Source organism: Lissotriton helveticus, chromosome 7, assembly GCF_964261635.1.
Source record: "Lissotriton helveticus chromosome 7, aLisHel1.1, whole genome shotgun sequence".
Taxonomy (NCBI): Eukaryota; Metazoa; Chordata; class Amphibia; order Caudata; family Salamandridae; genus Lissotriton; species Lissotriton helveticus.
The window spans coordinates 1,553,643,294-1,553,663,402 of NC_136068.1; the positions used below are offsets into that span (position 1 = coordinate 1,553,643,294).

Here is a 20,109-nt window from a genome sequence, read left to right on the forward strand (position 1 = left end):
ACGTTTATTTTCATAACAACTTGTGTGGTGTCCTTTCACTTGGTGTTCAAGGGGTATATGTGATGGTAAAACAGCTGGCTTAACACGCCCTCTAGAAATTAGCCTAAAGACTGCACGTGTCCATGCTACTAGGATAGCTGGTCTATCAGGTTGACTTACAACCAAACATCAATAAGGGTTGTTGGAATGATACATAGTGATCACTAGAATAGTGAGCACTGCATATCAGGCCAACTTCTCACAGTGATGGCGAACCCTGCCACCCACTGGCGACACATGGGCCTGAGAGCACGGACTAGGAGGATTTGGAGGCCGATGCTGCGGGGGGGAGGTGTGGTCTGACCTCGCCGTTGTCCCCGACCGCCTCCATGGCGGACTCCACGGCCGCCACCGCGTTGAGAAATGTGTTGCGGCGCGTGGCTGGCAGCACGTGTGGGACCGCCCCTTCCTTGGCCACGAAAGGAGCGAAACGAACCCGTTTGCGGACGCTGGGTTGAGAGACCCAAGGACTTGGCTGTGACCCTGGAGTCCTTGAAGCGCTCCAGCGCGTGGTCCGCTTTGTCGCCAAACAGGCGACTGCCATCGAACGGCATGTCCATCAAGGCATTCTGGACATCTGCCGAAAAGTTGGCGGACCTCAGCCAGCCGTGGCGACGAATCGCCACCGTCGTGGACATCGCCCTGCCTAGCGAGTCGGTCGTATCAAGACCACACCTGATGGAGTATTTTGCTGCGTCCCGACCTTCAATCATAGCCTTGCCGAGCTTTGCCCGTACCTCCTGCGGGCATTCTGGCAGCAGGTCAGCGCCAGTATCCCACAGAGAGTGGGAGTAGCGGCCCAAGAGGCATGCGGTGTTGCAAGACCGCAGTCCCAAACTCAGGGACGAGAAGACCTTTTTTCCATACTGGTCGTACCTCTTGGATTCCCGGTCAGGCGGGGCCGACGGGAATGCGGTCTGGGAAGTCGAGGCCTGGATAACCAGACTCTCTGGGTGGACAGGAACTTGGGGTCATCCGGACACGGACGGTGTCGTCTGGCCACGTTCCTATCAACAGGCGAACCTGAAGCGGGCCTGGACCACGTGCCCAAAAGAACGTCCGACAAGGCTTCGTTGAACGGCAGCAGTGGCTCCTGTGGGCATGACTGCGGTTTGAAGACCTCAGTGAGGATGTTAGGCTTCACGGCCGCGACGGGGAGCTCAAGGTGTAAGGCCTTGGCCGCCCTCATCAACACCACTGAATAAGCAGCCCCCTCCTCCGAAGCCACGGTAGAAGGCGAGACAAAGCCAGGGTTAGGAGAGTCGTCCAGACCACTGGCGTCACCCAAATCACCTGTCCAGTCCACATTGTACTGACACTCACGTGACAGAGGGTCCTCAGACCCCTCCCAACCCTCTCCGTAATCTACATCTTCACCATATTCAGAATCAACAATGTAGACCGGCTCCCCGGGGTCCACAGGCCCCATCGGCGTCGGGCGACGCCGGTCCGACTCCGCGTCCGGAGTCGGAGAGGGTATGGGGGCGGCGCCACCCGGAGTCGGCGCCGCGCGGGGGCGGCGTCGGGGGCAACCCCGATGGAATCGGCGCCGGAGAGGCCGGTAGACCAGCCGGCATCGACCCTGAGGGTCCCTGCGGCGCCGGGGTCGAGGCAGGAGCACCCGAACCGCTAGGGCCCCCGGACGGGAGCACAGGGCCCGGAGGCGCCGTAGGCCCCGTCGGAGGAGACAGTGCCCTCATGGCCATGAGGAACTCCTCTATCTCCCCGGGCGTCGCGCCTTGCCCAGGGACCGTAGGGTATGGAGCAGGCTGCGCCGGCGACTCACGGGGAGCCGCGGGGGGTGGGGCCACCCGAACCCCCGGCCGCATCGCGCGAGCGTCGGGGGGAGTCGGGGGTACGATGACGACGCCCCGACTTCTTGTGTTTCCTACCTGAGGAACCAGAGGAATGGCGACGACTTCTGGAGCGCTCGTGGCGGCTCCGCGACCGCTCCCTCGACCGCTCCCTCGACCTCCGGCCGGACCGGGACCGCTCTCGACGCGGGGCCGACACCCGCAGCTCGAGTAGCTTGCGGGACTGCTCCCGCCTAGCTTTACTCGTCAGGGCCCGGCAGTCGACACAGTCGTCCACGACGTGGTCGGGGCCCAGGCACCGGAGGCAGAGTCGGTGATGATCCGTGACCGACATCGTGCGGTCACAGCCGTCACAGTTCTTAAAACCGGGCATCCTACCGGCACCGTAAGAAGAATCATGGATTCACAAAACTTTGGTCAAAAGACCGGAGTACTGCACTTCTCGGATCTGCGCTAACTGGCGCGGAAAAAAGAAGAACTGACGTCAGCGCGCGGAGGCGGCGTCTATATACTCCAGCGACGTCATCACGGCGCACGACGCCGATGACGGACGCGGAGCCGCAGGGGACGCCTGCAGACGACGCCTACCGACGCGCAGGGGTACTGCTACGCAAAGGTTTCCGGATCCAGACTGACGCCTGGGGTTATTCTAAGGTAAGGAATCTAATACTAACCTGTTTCTTTCAGATATGTACACGTTGGGAGGCCTGAGGTAGAGTATAGGCCAAAGTGGCCCATCCTCCTTGGGAATAAGAAAGTACAGGAAGGACCTTGCCATGTTGGTACGAAGGCACAGGCTCTATGGCATCCCCCTTGTGAACCAGAGAGCCTCTACTTCCTCCTGAAGGAGGCGCTAATGTTCTGGTGAGATGTGACTGTGGTGACGGATGTTTGGTGGGTTTGCATTGAGTAGCCAAGTAGCGTTAATCTAAAGTTATCTCCTGCCACCGAGGAAGAAACCCTTGCAGTCCAGCCCACCACCCCCAACAGGTGCATTGTGATCAGGGTGGGGAAGAGAGCCACTGTTTAGAAGAGGCAGATCCGTAGACGCACCACAGTTTCCTCGGCCCGAGAGTTGTTTCCCCAGTAGCCTCCCCTTGAATAGCTCCATAAAGAGGTCTGCTGCGACTTCTGACAGAAGTGGTGGCTTCAAGGGACGTGGTCTTGGAACCCCCTCTATACTGGAACATCCCATAGGAACCCCAAGGAGAAGGCATCTGGAGTGCCCCCATAGCCGTGGCCCTATGAGTGTCCTTTATCTTGGGGGGGCGTGGCTAGCAGCCTAACATGGCGGACGTGAAAGAGTAGAGCTCCGTCCACGGGGCCTTTCTCATCCTGATATTATCCTGCGAGGTGCTTGATCCTGGCCCAGAACACGCAGGGCTAGTGAGCGAAAGTGCTGGGCAGCCAACGGGACGAAGCATGGTAGAATTCCAGGCAGTGATGGCGGAGTACGGAGAGCTGGACGGTGCTGCGCGGGACTCAGCCTGAGGCTGTGAACCTTCGGTGGCGGCGGGAGCCGCGGCAGGGACGGAGCACGGCGACGCCGGAGGCTGCCTGTTGTCCCGACGCCTCGGAGACTGGAGGAGTGCGGGCAGTGTGACCGGGAGCGCGTACCTGCACCGGGAGACGTGAGGCGGGTGCCTGGTGGCGCCCGGAGGCTGCGGGAACGCCTGTGTGCCCAGAGGTGAGGCGGCGATTGGTGCACAGCAAGGCCCCCACCCCCCTCCATACGGAGGTCGGAGTGCCTGGGGGGGGACAATCCGCGCTTGCATGAGCCCGCGCTCGAGACCCCTGACAGTGTGTGGCTTGACAGCGAGCGGCGGCCGGCAGCATTACAGGCAGAGGCGAGCCACGCGGCCCGACTCCAAGCCGGCGCTTCAACATTGTGTACCGGGTGCGAATTACTCCCGAGACGGCTCTTCAAAGCGGGGCTACCCTGAAGGTGTGGCGAACTCCGGCATGCCCCATTTGATCGCAGCCTGCAGCCTGGATCCATATTTGGCGCGCATAGCACAAAATGGCGCCGTGCTCTCTGCCTGCCGGAGACTGTAGCTAAGACCCCAATGTGAATAGAGAGGCGAATTTCACCCTGCTGGGACCCCCCTACCGTCCTCTGTTTGCTGCCACGACCTGCTGGTGTGTTGCTTTGATGGTGGGTGCACCGATGTGTGCCTGTAACTGCCCGGTGCCATCTGCTTTGCCTGACCCTAAGATGGAGGCCCCCCAGTCACCCTGAACCCACGCAGCCTGCAGACCTGGTGAGACAGGGGGTGGGGGGCCGGGACGCCGCGCGGATATTGTGGGGGCACTGAACACTGTCGTGGGAGCTGGGGCGCAACGGATTAGCGGAGGCCCAGACCGGGGGGGGCGGAGGAGCTGAGCAAGTCAGTGGAGCGTGCGATTTTGTTTTGAGGGCCCTGTACACCCCCTGCAGGAAAGGAGGCTTCTGTACCTGGGCCACGCTGGGCATCCCCGCTGTTTGCTGGCACTCCTTGATGCTGCGACCGAACCGGCGGTCGGGACCTGGGAGGAGGAACAACCCCTGTGTCACTGGAGCGGGGGGGGGGCACCTGGGGGCACGCAGACTACGGAGAAGAGTACTGCCAGATTCGGGCTAGATGGACCTTACAGCAATTGTCTCTGGGTGGTGGAGGCGTGCTTGGGCAAGCTTGACGCCGCCTGGCCCACGGCGCCGACTCACTACATCGTGAAGAGGGAGGGTTGGCCGCTCCCTCCCCTCCTTTCCCACCCCCCCCCCTCCTCTCCAGTCGTCGTGACAAGACCTGAACGGGCGTGTGGATGCCCACGGCGCAGCAGCTCGCAATGGGCAGGCTGCGAGACAAGTCGCAGACGAAGCAGCAGGAATCCAGAGGTCCTGACCCACTACCAGAGCAGAGGCGGATGGATGCAGAACCCGCGGCCGCCTTGGAGGCCAAGATGGACACTGTTTTGGTGGCAGTGGAACGTATTGGGACTACCCTAACGCAGACCAAAACCTCCCTGGAAGCGCGCCTTGATAAAGTCACCTCCGACTTCACACTGTTGCACGCGGATCATAGCAAGCTGTCAGAGTCGGTCGCCGTGCAGCACCAAACGATCCAGGAATTGCAGCCCGTGGTCCACAGTCACACCTCGGCTTTGCAGGATCTAATTGACAGAGTCCATGTCCTTGAGGATCGCGCGGAAGGGCGCTCTCGGCGCAACAATGTCCGCGTGGTGGGCCTGCCGGAGGGAGAAGAAGGGAAGAACCCTGAACGGTATATGGAGTACTGGTTGCGGACGCTTCTGCCGACTGGAGTGCTGTCTCCGCATTTCGTGGTGGAAAGGGCACATAGGGTACCGGCGCAAGCCCAGAGGCCCGGAACTCGGCCCCGTCCCTTCCTTTTTAAACTCCTTAACTACCGAGACCGTGATGCGGTGCTTCGCGAAACGCGGAAGATGGGCGACATCAAAGTGGGCAACAGTCAGATGCTGTTCTTTCCTGACTACACGGCGACAGTGCAGCGACGACGTGGCTCCTATCTGACAGTGAAGCGACAGCTACGGGAGTTGGAGCTGCCATACTCGCTACTGTTCCCCTCCCGTTTAAGAGTGGTCACCACGGAGGGCACGCGCTTCTTTGAGGCCCTGTCGTAGGATTGAGACTGGCTGGAGGAGACAGGGCGCTGGTCGGGGACGAGGCCGTCTGGTCCGGATGGCAGGAACAGCGATCCCGGAGGCGGAGGAAGAGGAGAGGGTCCAAGCGGGGTGTGTGAGAAGTTGGCCTGATATGCAGTGCTCACTATTCCAGTGATCACTATGTATCAGTCCAAACAACCCTTATTGATGATTGGTTGTAAGTCAACCTTATAGACCAGCTATCCTAGTAGCATGGATACGAGCAGTCTAAGGCTAAGACTCTAGAGGGCGTGTTAAGCCAGCTGTTTTACCATCACATTACCCCTTGAACACCAAGTGAAAGGACACCACACAAGTTGTTATCAAAAATAAAGTATATTTATTTATAACAGGACTACCCTGGCTCTTTATGAGACAGGGAGCTAAGCACACAACAAAACTCTTAAAGAAACACTGAAAGTCGCACAATTTACACAGATGCCCGAGGGGCACGAAAAACCATATACTATGAAAATGGAATGCGAAATTACTAGCAGGTAAGTAATACTTTTCTAGACTTTAGAATCGCTAGGCCTACAATACTAAACACTTAGGTTAGGAGCAGGAGGCCTGTGGACGTCGTGTGCAGAGTGGGAACTCTCACGCGTAAGGCGGGAAAAAGTCTATGGATGCTAGCAATTGACAAAGTTACTGTTCTCGGGCGAACCCGACTAGGTGGGTCGAAAACGGGAGTGGATCCAAACACTTAGGGTGTTGGACTATGCTGGAGCACCGGAGTACTCAGTTTACCTAGCCCAGGGGCTGCGGCTGCATAGGGTTGAAGTTGCGTCGGAAACCCTCGTTGAAGAACCAGGAGCCTGAAGAAAGAAGTCGCTGGCAGGCGACCAGTGAAGAAAGTTCGTGGAGATCCAAGCCTGGATCAGGGAAGAAGAAGACCTGAAAGCAGAGGGGACCAAGTTCTGAATCACTAGCCAGTGATTTAGGTGGGCACCAGGGTGGCACCGGACGAAGTCACCTCGACCAGGTGAGTGGGCGCTGCTGGGCTCTGCAGTCTCTCGGACCAGGAGGCGTTGTCGGCGACCAGGATGGAGGTGCGAGCTGTCCCACGAAGGTACTTGCTGTCGACGTCGCTGGACCCAGGATTGGGGCAACAAGTCTTGGCAAATGCAAGGCCCACGCGGTGGACCTAAAATGGCGTCTTGAGGGGACCAGGAGGGTCCAGGGTGCTCCTCTTTTGGAGGGGAGCAAGGGCTAGCCTGGAGCAACCAGACCAGCAGTGTTTGTCGTCGTGGAGCGTCGTAAAAGGGCCACTAGCCAACGGGCAAGTGACCGGGACAACGCGGTGAGCAGCCAAGAGCAGAAGGGCCCCACGCAGATCTCGTGGATGCAGGGGGGCTGAACTTCGGTGCTGGAGCTGTTCAGGGTCGGGGCTTCTCTTACCCCAAAGCACTCAGTCGAGGGTCACTCGGTGGTCGTGCTGGACAAGCGTCGTGCAGTTCTGAAGATGGCCGGTCCCTCGAGGTCTCGTCACACCCACGAATCTCAGCGTAACTGATGATGTAGGTAGAGGTCAGAGGTGCCAGGGAAGCCGGTTCTCGTCGTGCTGGAGCAGTCTTGATCCGAAGGAGAGACTGGCAACAAACCGCGATGCTTGGTTGGTGCCTGCTGCTGCAGGGTGACTACTCCTTAGTCACAAGGGAGAAAATCTTGAGAAGAGTCTTGAGTTCTTCGTGTAGAAGGTCGGTTCAGGATTCAAAGATTGATCTCATTTGGAAGGGGGCCTGCTCCTACCTTTATCCTGCAAAAGGGGGCTGGCACGCGACTAAGTCCTGCCATATGGGTGGGACTAGGAGGGGGGTGGTTACACCCCTCTCCTTTGGCGGGCTTTCCCCAGCTCAGGGTCTGGTGTGTCCCTGGAACTGGTTCAAGCCGGCCTATGCACAGTGAGCACCGGGGTGCCACTTGCAGTCACCTTCCTCTAAAGCCCTGCCTACCTAGGATACACAAAATCCTGTCTGGGACGGTGCTGGCACCGCCCCTGACAGGAAACCCTTTGTCCTTGCCTCCTGCGCTGGGAGGACTCCCAGCCACAGGAGGGCAGACTTGTGTCTCGGTGGCAGCATCCATTTTGTGGAGCTAAGGCTCTGTCTGACTTTAACCGGGGTTACAGGTTACCAACATTTCGTGTCCCTCTAGAAGGGTGGAATGCTAACCTTTTCGTATGACCCCTTACTCGACATGTTTTGATAATGTTATACCAAAGTTAGCATATGACCGCGAGGTACATAATGCACTTAAGAGTATATGGTATAGCGTTATCATGGAACAGCTATTAGTACTTGGTTCCGCAAGCTTCAAATGGGCTCAGCTCATGCCAGAGCACCATTTCACATTATTCCACGCACTCTGCCTTCAGGATTGTTAAGGCCTGCCATAGGAGTGACTGATAGGAATACATGTGTCCATTTTAGGGTTAGATATAGGTATACTATATCTAAAGCAAAGGGTGATTACACCACCTTGCCCCAGCTGTCGTGCAGCCAGTTGTGTCAGATTTGGATGGCCAGCCAGGGGTGGCATAATACATGCTGCAGCCCCTGGTAGGCCCTGGGTACACCTATGCCCTGGGTACCTAAGGTACACTGTACAGGGACTGATAAGGTGACTCAGTATCCAATTAGATATGTACCTAAGGTACATGGAATCCATTTTAACAGAGAGAGCAGTGGGCCTGGGGTCCTGAATAGCAGGGCCCCAGGTCAACTAAGTCAGAAAACCCGCAAAACACCAGGCAAAAAGTTGGGGGCAAGCAAAGTCAGGGATCTACCTTCCTACAGGGTGCGGGTCCGGGACGGGCTGCCCCCAGTCCAGAGGAAATGCGGCAGGAACGGCAGGAGGCCCTCGAGGCGGTTGCGACGATGGGAGCAGTGAGCGCAAGCAATGACCTGAGCTACGGGCAGCTGAGCGAAGCACACGCCAGTGGTTCATCGTCTACTGTAACGTCGGAGGACGCTGCGATGCCTGTAGTTACTCCTCAGACAGCGGACTTCATCATGTGACAAGAGGCGGACTTGAGACAGTCTGATATGCTACCCGTGTTAAATACACTGCTCATTGTATCCTTTATTTGATTGTTGCACCATGCTGTTTTAGTTGACTGTGAGCGCATGTGCCCCTCGCAAGCTTGGGTCCCGGAGGCGCGCCGTAGGTACACAGCTGTGCCCTGTGTATGGAGGAGTCCGGTGTTTCCCGCGCGCGTTGCTCCCGGGGGACGCCGTTGGTTAGACCCGGTGCGCCTTCCTGATCAGATTCTACATGAGCACCTCAGAATCTCTACGGGCCCTGGATGAGGGCACGTTATACTACACCACCGGCAGCGCGCTTCGCCACACACCCTTGGGTTGCGGACACGTCACTTTGAAGAGTAACCACTCTAATTAGTTTGGACTCTTACCCCGTTGGGAAACCGCCCTTTAACTTACAATGTTACTACTGGTTTATATGTTTCAGACGCGACACTCAGTGTATACACCCCATAGACCCAGCCCACGGCCTGGTGAGGCGACCCCACCAAACCCCCGAGTAACTACATTGCAACACACACCATGGTGTGCACCAACATTATGACCTGGAACATCCGCGGTATGCACAACCCGTCGCGCAGATATGCGGTCTTTGCCTATATGCAGTGACATCGGGTGGGGATCGCACTTCTCCAAGAGACACATATGTCCCAGGTAGAGCTGGGACGACTCCGCAGCCGTTGGAGAGGGCAGATCCATGGCACCACCTACTCAACACAGGCGCGGGGCACCCTGGTAGGGGTAAGAGCTGGCGTCCCCTTTACATGGACTGACGCGCAGGTGGACAATGAGGGGAGGTACACCTTTGTTCGGGGGAAGCTTAATGGGCAGGAGATAATGCTGGGTTCCATCTATGCCCCCAACGCGGACCAGCCCACTTTCCTGGCGACCTTAAACCCCATCCTTCAGCGGTACGCGGGTCTTCCCTGGCTGATCGGTGGTGACTTTAACATGGTCATGGACACCCATCTGGACCACTCCTTTCCGCCCCTTCGCGCAGTGGCAGCGACATCGACATCACAGGCCCTTAGGGATTGGTTAGTACACTGGGACATCTACGACCTTTGGCGCGCATAGCATCCTGTGGATAGAATATACTCTTACTACTCGGTAGTGCATGCCCTACATGTCCGCCTGGACCGAATAGTGGGTTCCCAGTCTCTGCTCCCCCTCCTGTCCCGGTCAGAATACCTAGGTAGGACACACTCGGACCACAATCCCCTGGTGGTTCCAGCTCAGTTGGGCGGCGGATAGACCCCCAGTGCCCACATGGCGGTTACAGCCTGCAGCGTTGGAAGATGCGGAGTTTAGGTCCTCCCTGAGCACAGCCATTCTCTCCTATTTTGAAGACAATGAAGATACTGTGAACGACCCTGGGATAGAGTGGGATGCCCACAAGGTGACCATCCGTGGCCACTGCATGGGTGCCACGTGGAATATCCGCGCGCAGGTGTCTGCATCTCTAGCTCGCATAGAGTCCGAGCTCCTGCGCTATGAGAGGGATGGGGAAGGGGCTGGAAGGCATGCGCGCAAGCTGAGGGAACTACGTGCCGAGCATGCAGTCCTGCTTGAACGCCTGAAGGACCATAATAACGCGGCGCACACTGCCAAGACGCACGCCAAAGCGGATGGGGCTGGCCGCCTGCTAGCCTGGTTGGTGCGAGGGACAGAGCGCATGACTCCGATTGGCGCCATTCAGGCGGAGGACGGGGTAGTGGTCTACATGCAGCGCGAGATCCTCCGGGCGCTGACCGATCACTATCGGGAACTCTATAGGCCGCGTAGCACCGGCCACACGCACTCGCTGGCCGAATTTTTGGAGTCGATTGCACTGCCTTCCGCCACGGAGAGTCAGAATGAGGAGCTTGGCACTCCGCTCACGCTGGAGAAAGTGGGAGACGCGATCCAAGCGCTGGCGACTGGGAAAACACCGGGCCGGACGGCCTGCCGGCTGAGTATTATAAAGCCAACAGAGACATTCTGGCGCCTAAGCTCCTTCGGATGTACAGGGCGTCGATAGATGCCGGCCAACTCCCGCCATCTCGGAGGGAGGCGTTCTTAGTGTCCCTGCCTAAGCCCGACAGAGACCCCCTGTCCTTGAGCTCTTATCGCCCGCTGGCGATGCTTAACACTGATTATAAAGTATTCGCCAAACTCCTTGCAGAGCGCTTGGCGCCAGTGGTTCCGCATTTAGTACACCCTGATCAGAATGGTTTTGTACCAGCGAGGTCCACCTCCCTGAATCTTCGGAGGTACTTTAGGGTTGCGGCGGAAGCAGTGGCGGCTTGGCCCAGGGCGGGGTGCCTGGTGCTTGACTTGGAGAAGGCTTTCGATTGCCTGGAGTGGGGATACCTGACGACGGTGTTGGAGGCGTATGGACTGGAGGCGAACTTCCTGCAGATGGTGAGACTCCTGTATCATAAACCGGTGGTTCGTGTCCCGATGGGACCGTGTGTCTCGGATGCGGTGGCAGTAGGCAGGGGTACTCGCCGGGGCTGCCCCGTCGCCGCTGCTCTTTGCTCTCGCCGTGGAGCCCTTGGCTGCCGCCATGCGGCAGCTTCTAACAGATGTCATCCCGCTAGGGGACGGAGTTCATCAGGTGTCCTTGTACGCCGATGACCTGTTGGTCTTTGTGCGTGACGTGGGCCACATACCGGAGCTGCTGGCCTCACTGCTAAGGCGTTTTGCGGATCGCCCGGGGCACCGAGTGAACGCAGGCAAGTCATGCCTCTATGCACTTGACAGTGCGGTACCCGACCCGGAGTATAGTCTCCACGGCACGCAAGTCCAGTGGCGGGCGGAAACGTATCTGGGGATCCAGATCTACCGCCAACCGACGGACCTGCTGGATGGGAACCTAGGCAGAGCAGTGACTGCGCTCAGAGCCCAAATTGGCTTCTGGTCCACACTTCCTCTGACGCCTACCGGCAGAGTGGCTCTCGCCAAGATGGTAATGCTCCCTCGCCTTCTATATTATTTTGCGAACTTGCCACTGTTCGTGCCTGCGCTGTTCTTCTCTAATCTTAATAAGTTGCTCCGAGACTTTGTTTGGGGTGCGTCAAGGCATCGTCTGGCCTTTGGGAAGTTGTTCCTGCCCACTGATAAGAGCGGGCCAGCTGCCCCCTGTTTTGAGCACTACTACCTAGCGGCGCAACTCCAGTGGGTTGCCCGATGGTTGGCAGACAGGGGGAGAGAAGACACAGCCACGAACGAGCCACCTTACACGCTAGAGCGGGTCACTGCGCTCTTTCACCCGTTGGCGGCGCCGGCGCACCCTACCCCGCTGCTGCTGGCAGTGGCATATAAATGCTTCCGTAGGGCATTGTATCTCACGCGCTTGGTGTACCCTTATGCACCTGCGGTGCCGCTGGAAGGCTCGCCCGGAGGTGGGGGGTGCTCACGCACTCTGTGATGGAGCAGTGGCATGAAGTGGACGTCCGGACGCTGGGCGACCTGTACCAGGACGGTGCGCTGATACCCTGTGAGACACTAGTTGAGGGCTTCGGAGGGAGCCTTTGGCAGAGAAATGGGAAAACATGCTAAACCGTCTGCAGGCGGCAGGGAGTGCAGTGGACGTGGGGGGCGGGTGGACATTAGGCTGACATACCAGGTGAGAGGGAGGGAGTGCGCAGCGGTGGCCACGCCTGACACACACGATTTAGTACATGGCGCGGTAAATAGGTGAGGAAGCATTAGCCAAGGTGATGTGCGTGTCCTGAGCGTAAATGTAAATGTAAATGTATTGGACTTGTAAAGCGCACGGCTGCCCGTAAGCGTCCCGGCGCTTGCTTAGGGAACCCGTCCTGGTATTCCCCTGTGAGAAACCCCCGGCAGGGTGTCCACAAGGTGAAAGCCAGGCATCCCGCCGCGAGGGGCCGTAGTGGAGATTAAGCAAGCTATTGCCCAGAGTCGCAGAGTGTGACCCCGTGAGTTGAGTAGGCACCAGAGCGAGAATTGTCGAGTCCGTGGAATTTTGAGCCCGAGACCCACCGAGGCGGGGAATCGAACCCTGGTCCACGGTCGATCTCAGCTTCCGGGTCTGCCGCCTCTAACCACTGAGGGGGGGGGGTTCGGGTGGACTGGGTGGGGTCGAGAATGGGGGGAGTTTTGTAGTGTACTTCGGTGACAGTGTCGCAGTTAGTTGTTCCTGTTACTGTTTTGTTACATATGATCATTATCAGGATTGGGATGCACATGTAAGGCCTGTTCCCTCTTGCAGGGGGTTGGGGTGTATTGAATCTTAATCACCATTCAAAGACGCACCTGGGCGCTCATGATTTTCCTGCGGACTAATTGCATGTATTGCTACGGCGCCTCTAGTCGTGACCTGTTGTCGGTACACTTCTACCCAAGAACGGCCGCTAAGATGCAATGTGTGAGATGGAATGCCTAATGTAATGTTCATCTTTATAAATCATAATAAAAAGATTTGACCAAAAAAAATGAGTGTCCTAATGAGCTCATGGCCACATTTCTTGTACTGTTCTGGGAGATGTTGGAGGAACTCCTCCATCTTGTTCTAGCGTGCCCGATCATACTTGGAGCAGGCCAACTGAACTGGCAATGCGCCAATGGGCCTAACTGAGCAGTGACCTGCTAACCAGCTACATCAATCTTCCTGCTCTCCTGGTCTGGTAGACGTGACTCTTTCTAGGTGACCTGGGTGTTGGTGTGCTTTCGAGCCGTGTAGAGCAAAAGGGAGTCTGTAGGGAGTTGTCCTTTAATGTGGAGGAGGAGGGTCGGAGAGAGAGGTGGTATTCTTTTGGTTCACCTTGTGTGGGACCACCCTGACTTACAGGTGTGGAATACTTCAGGAGACGTTTTTAGCATTCCCTGGAGCCCACACAGGAACTTCATAGGGCGCTGGGTAGAGGACAGCATCTCCACAAGGAAATCCTCATCCTCCTAGACCCTGTGCATCACCACCTTATGGATGCAGAACCTCATGGTAAGAAGTAGTGTCATCTGGCAGAGATGGCCCGGCAGGGTAACGGTCCTTGTCAGTGTCCCTGGGATGGGTCGACATCATAATCGTCCCTCGGGTCATCGTGGGGTTGAGGTTCGAATGGGGCCAGATAGGGACTCAGTTGGACTGCCCCCTCATCACCAAGGGATTAGTGTGGGGAACCCTCTCGTAATTGAGGCAGGGGGGCTCACAGTGTTTGCAGTGATGCAAGGAGTGAAGGAGGGGGATAGGATGGAAGAGAAGGGGGAGGAGAAGGCTGAATTGGTGGAGGAGGACGACAACAGGATCTAGGATGTAGAGGGCTAGTGCCCCAAATCCTGGAGCTCTTTGGTCCTTGACGGTGGTTTAGGGCAAGAGCCTTCTCTAAAGTCAACTTCCTGTTGTGAGGGATAGTGTCCTGAGCCTTTTGTGCAGGTTGGGTGAGGACACTGCCTGTTTGCGGGTGAGTGAGGATCAACTTCTGTCTGAGCTCCACCTGTAAACACTGCAGGATAGACTAACACTGGTTCTCAGATGCAGTGGAATACGGGGGCTTTGGGCACTGGCCATTTCGGCGCTGAACATGGATTCTGGTTCATTGACACCAAGCTAGATTTCAGCGTCAGTGTGGTCTTCAGCGCTAAAGTAGTACTCAAGCGTGCTTTCAATGTCGCCACTGAAGGAGATTTCAGCATCAACTGTGTTGTCAGTGACAGGAGTCGGGTCTTCTGTGGCTGTTTCGGTGCTGAAGGCTGAATCTAAGTTGGATCTGGGGCTTATAATGGGTCAGACTATGGCCTTCAGGCAGTGCTGACTGGAAGCCTGATTCTGGTCTTCTGGGCTCCATGCCTGACCCCCCATGAGGGTAGTGGCCTGAGTGAGATGCTGAGGAGGTGGAAGAGGGAGGGAGCCACATAGTACTATGGTCAATGTTTCCTGTGGTTGGACCTTGAGGACCTGTGGTTCTTTCATCTCAAACTTCGAACCGGAGCTTGGCTAAGGGCTAAAATGATGGGGCTGCTAGCCTGAGGGTCCTGGCTCTGTTTACTCCTTGACATCTAGGTGCCTAAAAAGGTCAGAGGTGTCATCTCCTTGTCGCTGCACCATGGGTCCTCGAGCAAGTCGTCGATTGAGCTGTTAACACAATGTCGTTTGGGGGCAGAAGGCAAGGCAGGTGCAGTAGGAGGGCTTGTCGTGCTCTGAGACAGAAAAAGGTTGCAAATCTGGTGGAGGTCTGTGCAGAGATACTTTGCGCGACACTGTGGACAGTATAGAAATGGAGTCCTTTCCGTCATGCAGCCAACATTTTTGAGAGAGAATAGAAAGGGAAAAGCCCCAAAGGGGGCAAGGGCCACAAGAGAGGCATTGAGAAGAACCCGTTCATCAAGACTCAGTAAGGTTTCGACAGCACCAAAAGGTGTAGGCACCGACTGTTTTCACCAATGGGAATGGAGAATCGTAAAGCGCCCAGCAACGAACACAGCGAGGCGTTGACCCAGAGCCCAGTAAATATAAGCCTGAACCAGACAGCAGAGAAAAAACAATCTTACCTGCATGTTAACAACAATAGGAGTCACTATACCTTGTGACTGGAAAGACTTCTTCGAAGAATGTGAGCTCAACACTGGATGGGAGGAGTACAAAGGAGCATGTGTATCTACAGTTAAACATGCCATGTACAAGTTTTCCAGATTACTGATCAGACATCACTTAGTTTTGAAAATTGCCACAGAGTTTGGATATATCAGCCCTGGAGTCACGATCCAGGAAAGCCTCTTTAAAGGGAAGCTAGGGCTCCTTAACATTTGAAGATGGCTGCAGGATTCACATCAAATTGTTGTGGCCTAGATTTCAGAGTAAAGCAGACTCAAGATGGACAGTTAAGTAGACTGTTTCCATCTATTCATGCCTGCACCAAAGGACATTGCAATGTGCCAGTTTTACTGACAACTTTACAATGCAGGCGAGACATTGCTAACTGGTGCTTGCTGTTAACAGCTTTAAATAGGACATTCAGCATAAAAAAAGCAGAAAGATCTAAAACTGGTTGCATTGGCGTGCTAGAAACCCACTCATGCTTGGTTGGAGAGCTACATATGTAGTCGACGAGCATATATACAAAATGAAGGCAGCGAGAAACCTCAGTCACAAAGATTTTTAAACTACTACTCAATTTTCCTGAATGGGTGAGAATCAGTCCCCTCTGCTGGTGCAAATATTTTATCCACATTTTATTCAGTACTAACAGACCTACATTTTAAAAAGAGCTGCAATAATCTACTATGGACGCCAATGGATATTTAAGAAATGTCATTTTACAAGCGATTACCGGGCTTAGGAATTCAAATTTTCTAGATGACGGAGAAATGTAAAAAAAAAAAGGTACATCATTCACCAATCATTTAGCAGTTAGGAATATGCAGCATCCAAAGATTGTCAACAAACTTCAAAGAGGTCAGAGGTCTACTCATAAGTTTGCAACTTCCAGTAGTGAATTAGAATACTCACTTTCCTCTAGCGAAACTCTGTTTTCTGTTTCCTGAGGAATTAAAGGCATTTCTGGGATGGCGGATGAGTCACGCTGCAGTACCTCCTGAGAACTGAGATTGACAAATACACAGACATTAGATAAAGATACTGCAAAATCATATCTTTAATTTCCAAAATGTACTGATCAAGCATTGTATGTAAAATTAGTTCTCACTGATGCATTATTAAGTATGATTTCAAAACGCCTCTGAGCAGGCATTACATAAGAGACTCATCACAAGACATTTGCAGAAAGGTCAGTTACAAGCAAATATGAAGCATGCCTCTTCCATGTTGTAGCCTACAGACAAACATTAAGCCTGCAATTCTATAGAAAAGCACCAATTGTGAGATTTAACATTTCACGCTTCCCTTCTATGGTTTGTTTAGAATTTGCTGCACTTAAAATCCACAACTTCGAATCTTTAGATATCTTGATGAGAGAAGAGTAGTCCATTAAATTAGGAAATCTCATCTACAACTGACTAATGATGCAAAGAATAAATATGTAAAGTTTAAGCAGGAAAGTTACAGAAAAAGATGAAAAAAGATATTTACTGTATCATCAATCAATCAAGTTGGATTTGCAAGGTGCTACTTGTCATCTGGGAGGGTATCCAGGCGCTTGCTGCTGTCCAGTCAAAAAGCCATGTCTTGAGTCTCTTTCTGAAGTCTGTCAGCGATGGAGCAGTGCGGAGGTAGAGGGGTAGGTTGTTCCAGGCTTTGGTGGTGAGATGGGAGAAATTGTGTCCTTCTGTGCAGCATCTGCAAATGCAGGGTGTCTCTGCAAGAAAAAGGAACTGGGAGCCAATGGTGATACATAAGGTGCTGGGTGATGTAGGTTCTCTTGGGCAGGTTGGGGATCAGTCTGGGTGCTACGTTCTGGCGCCTTTGCATGAGTTTGGCGGTGGTGCCTGCATAGAGTACATTGGTGTAGTCCACTTGGCTGGTGATGAGGGCCTGCGTTACCGTTTTCCTGGTGCTGATAGGGAACCACTTGAAGATTTTGCAGAGCATGTAGCAAGTGTGAAAGCAGGCTGAGTAAATGGCTTTGACTTGACGTTTCATGGATAAGTCGCTGTCTAGGATGATGCCAAGTTTGCGGGTGTAGTCTTTTGGCGTAGGGGTGGGTCTGAGTTCCGCTGACCACCCGAGTCACTTCAAAGGGCTGTTTGTTTGCCGAAAATAAGAACTGCCGTCTTGTATATGTTGAGCTTGACGCAGCTGTCCCTCATCCAGGCTGAGACGTTATTCATTCAGTTGTGGGAGTTAGTATTTTACGATGTGGGGTCGGCTAAGAATGATAGGACGAGCTGGTTATCGTTGGCATAGGAGATGATGTTGATGTTGTGCAATCTGAACATGTCCGCGAGTGGTGTCATGCAGATGCTGAAGTGGGCTGGGCCGAGGGATCAGCCTTGTGGAACGCTGCAAATGTTGTGCTTGGACTGGGATGTGAAAGGAGGGAGTCAGATTTTCTGGGTGTGTCCAACGAGGAAGGATTCAATCCATCTCAGCATGTCATCTGTGATGCCAATCTGGTGTAGGCGATTGATGAGGGTGCAGAGGGAGACAGTGTCGAAAGTTGAAGAGGTCAAACAGGATCAGAGCAGCTGGTTCTTCACTGCCCAGTAGGGTGAAAATGTCATCTGTTGCGGCGATCAGAGCTGTCTCGGTGCTGTGGTTGGTTCTGAAGCCTTATTATGAAGGGTCAAGCAGGTTATTTCCCTTGGGTGTATGGGGTGGAAGGAGGTTGATGGCTTTCTCCAGGACTCTGGCGGGTAAAGGGAGCAAGGAGATGAGACAGTAGTTCTGGAGCTTGCTGGGGTCTACCAAGGGTTTCTTTAGGAGTGGTCTGACCTCAGCTTGTTTCAAGGCATCAGGGAAGGTGCCAGTGGTTATCGATGCATTGAGGATGGTGGTCATTTGGTGGCTGATCTCGTCTTTTCCGAGGTTGAAGAATAGCTGGGTGCTCCTGAGTGGATGGTGTTCAGACTGATTGTGTTTGATGTGCTGAGTTGTTTCCATGTGGAGAGCTGGTGGTCGGAGGTAGTGGTCGATTGGTGGCTGAGAAGGTTATCTGGTTGAGTTTTTACGTTTTTGTAGATAGTTGCTATCTTTTTACGGAAGTGTTCAGCAAGGGATGCAGGGTTAGAGTTTTTGGTGGCTGATGGTCAGGTGAATTCTTGGACTATGATGAAGAGTTCTTTGACTTGGTTGGAGCTGGTCCCAATCCTGCGGGTGAGGGCCTCCTCCTTTGCAGGTTTGATCTGTCTCGGTAGTCGTTGAGGGCTGTTTTGAAAGTGGCTGTCAGTGTGGTTCATGCTTGTGCACCAAGTAGTTTGAACCTGTGTTTTGACGTGCAGAGTTCGGGGGTTGACCAGCTGGCTTGTTTGGAGGGTCTGAGAGTTTTGGCTGGTTTGGTGGAGGTGACTTGGTTGGCGGCATTGGTGATCCAGTCACTGAAGTTCTGAGCTGCTTGAGTTTGGGTTCAAGGAAAGTGCTGGATTCCGCCTCCAACAGGGTGGTTGGCAACCTTGAGCAATTTTTTTTTATTTTTTGCATTCTTGGCACAAGAAAACTTTCTTGCAGCAACCTCAAACCAATAAAGGCCTTGCTAAGCTAGTCACTGATTGAGCAACAGCTCACCCAAAGACTGTCTTGCCTTGTATGCATAATCATGATTGGTTGTGCATTTATTTGCATAAAGACATGGCCATACTTTCTGTTGTAAGACTTAAGTTTAACTTTTGATGACCGAAGTCTGAAAAATTAAAGATCGGTATCTCTGATAATTCTTTCAGTTTACCAAGCTACAAAAACTCTCTAAATGGAAAACATTTGCCTTCAAATAAACGGTGGAGACTTAACCAAATCTAAAACAAAAGTGCCCTAATCAAGTTCCACACAGGACTCCCACACATTGACTTTTAATTCATTTCTAGTTTCAAATTAAACATTTGACATTTACAAAATAATCAATACAAATGATCTTAAAGAGTTTAACGGGTTCTAGGAAATTTGATCATATTTCACACAACCTTTTGCAGCTAAACTGGCTATCTATTGAAGCAAGAATCCGACTCAAGATAGCCTGTCTGACTCAAAACCACACACTACAATACCCCATACTATCTAGCTAATAAACTTGTACTATCGGGCTCCACCCTTCTCCTGAAACCTCCAAGATTCAAAAAGAAAAGATCGTACAACCGAGCGTTCTCCGGTCTTGCCAAGAATTTGGAACTCCTTCCCAACAGAGATCAGATCAAATCCTTCCACTACTTCCTTTAAAAAACTGGTGAAAAGACTACTAATGAACGTTCGTGAGCTGATCATGTTACTGTGTTCTGTTAATAACTAAAATCTTGAAATATTTCTCACTGATGTTCTATGACATATTTTTCCCTTCTTTTTGTTCGAATCCTAGATAGCCCCTTTAACTGCATCAACTGTTGATTGTAAGATGTTTTTTACTTGTAGCGCTAAATTGCACCAACGATACTAATGTATTACCTTCTTTATGTTCAGTATAATTGCTGAGGACAACGCTGTACAGCGCTCTGATACCCCCTTGGGTCTTGTTCGCGCTCTATTAAACTTTCAAAATAAATAAATAAATAAATAAAGAGAATTATTTTCAGCACACTGGCTTTCTTTGGTAGTAAATCCACTTACAGAAGAACAGTCTCCTGACACAAGGCCGGAGAAACCAGCCTGCCATGCTTGTTGCTATACCACATGGTTGTAGTATTGCCTGTGAGCACCTGATTTCTTCCATGTCGCAGCACGGCATGTTTTGTCCAGTTTAAGCCCAGCAAACAAAGCAGTAGATGCAGCAATAGTTCTGGTGGAGTGTGCTTTAGTCTTCACCGTGAGAGGTTTATTGGCTTTTTGTGGCAAAATTGAAGGACCGAAGTGACCCATCTGGCTATTGTGGCTTTTGTTGCTGCGGTTCCCTGTTTTCGTTGACCGTAGACCACTAACAGCTGATTCGTCTTTCCGATATCTTTTGTCTTTTGTAGATAAAATTTCAAACACCTTTTTACATCCACTGACTGTAAAGCCCTTCAAGCTA

At 53.5% G+C, this 20,109-nt stretch overlaps 1 protein-coding gene across 11 annotated transcripts in view; it reads right to left on the reverse strand.

The window, feature by feature from the left end:
- PPP6R1 (protein phosphatase 6 regulatory subunit 1) overlaps nt 1-20,109 on the reverse strand; it is a 1,126,148-nt gene that overhangs the window by 207,770 nt on the left and 898,269 nt on the right. For all 11 annotated transcript variants that reach the window (XM_078655037.1, XM_078655034.1, XM_078655036.1 and 8 more), the window contains one exon: nt 16,011-16,102. In XM_078655037.1, coding sequence (XP_078511163.1) covers nt 16,011-16,102 — 92 coding nt within the window. The remainder of the gene's footprint in view (nt 1-16,010; nt 16,103-20,109) is intronic.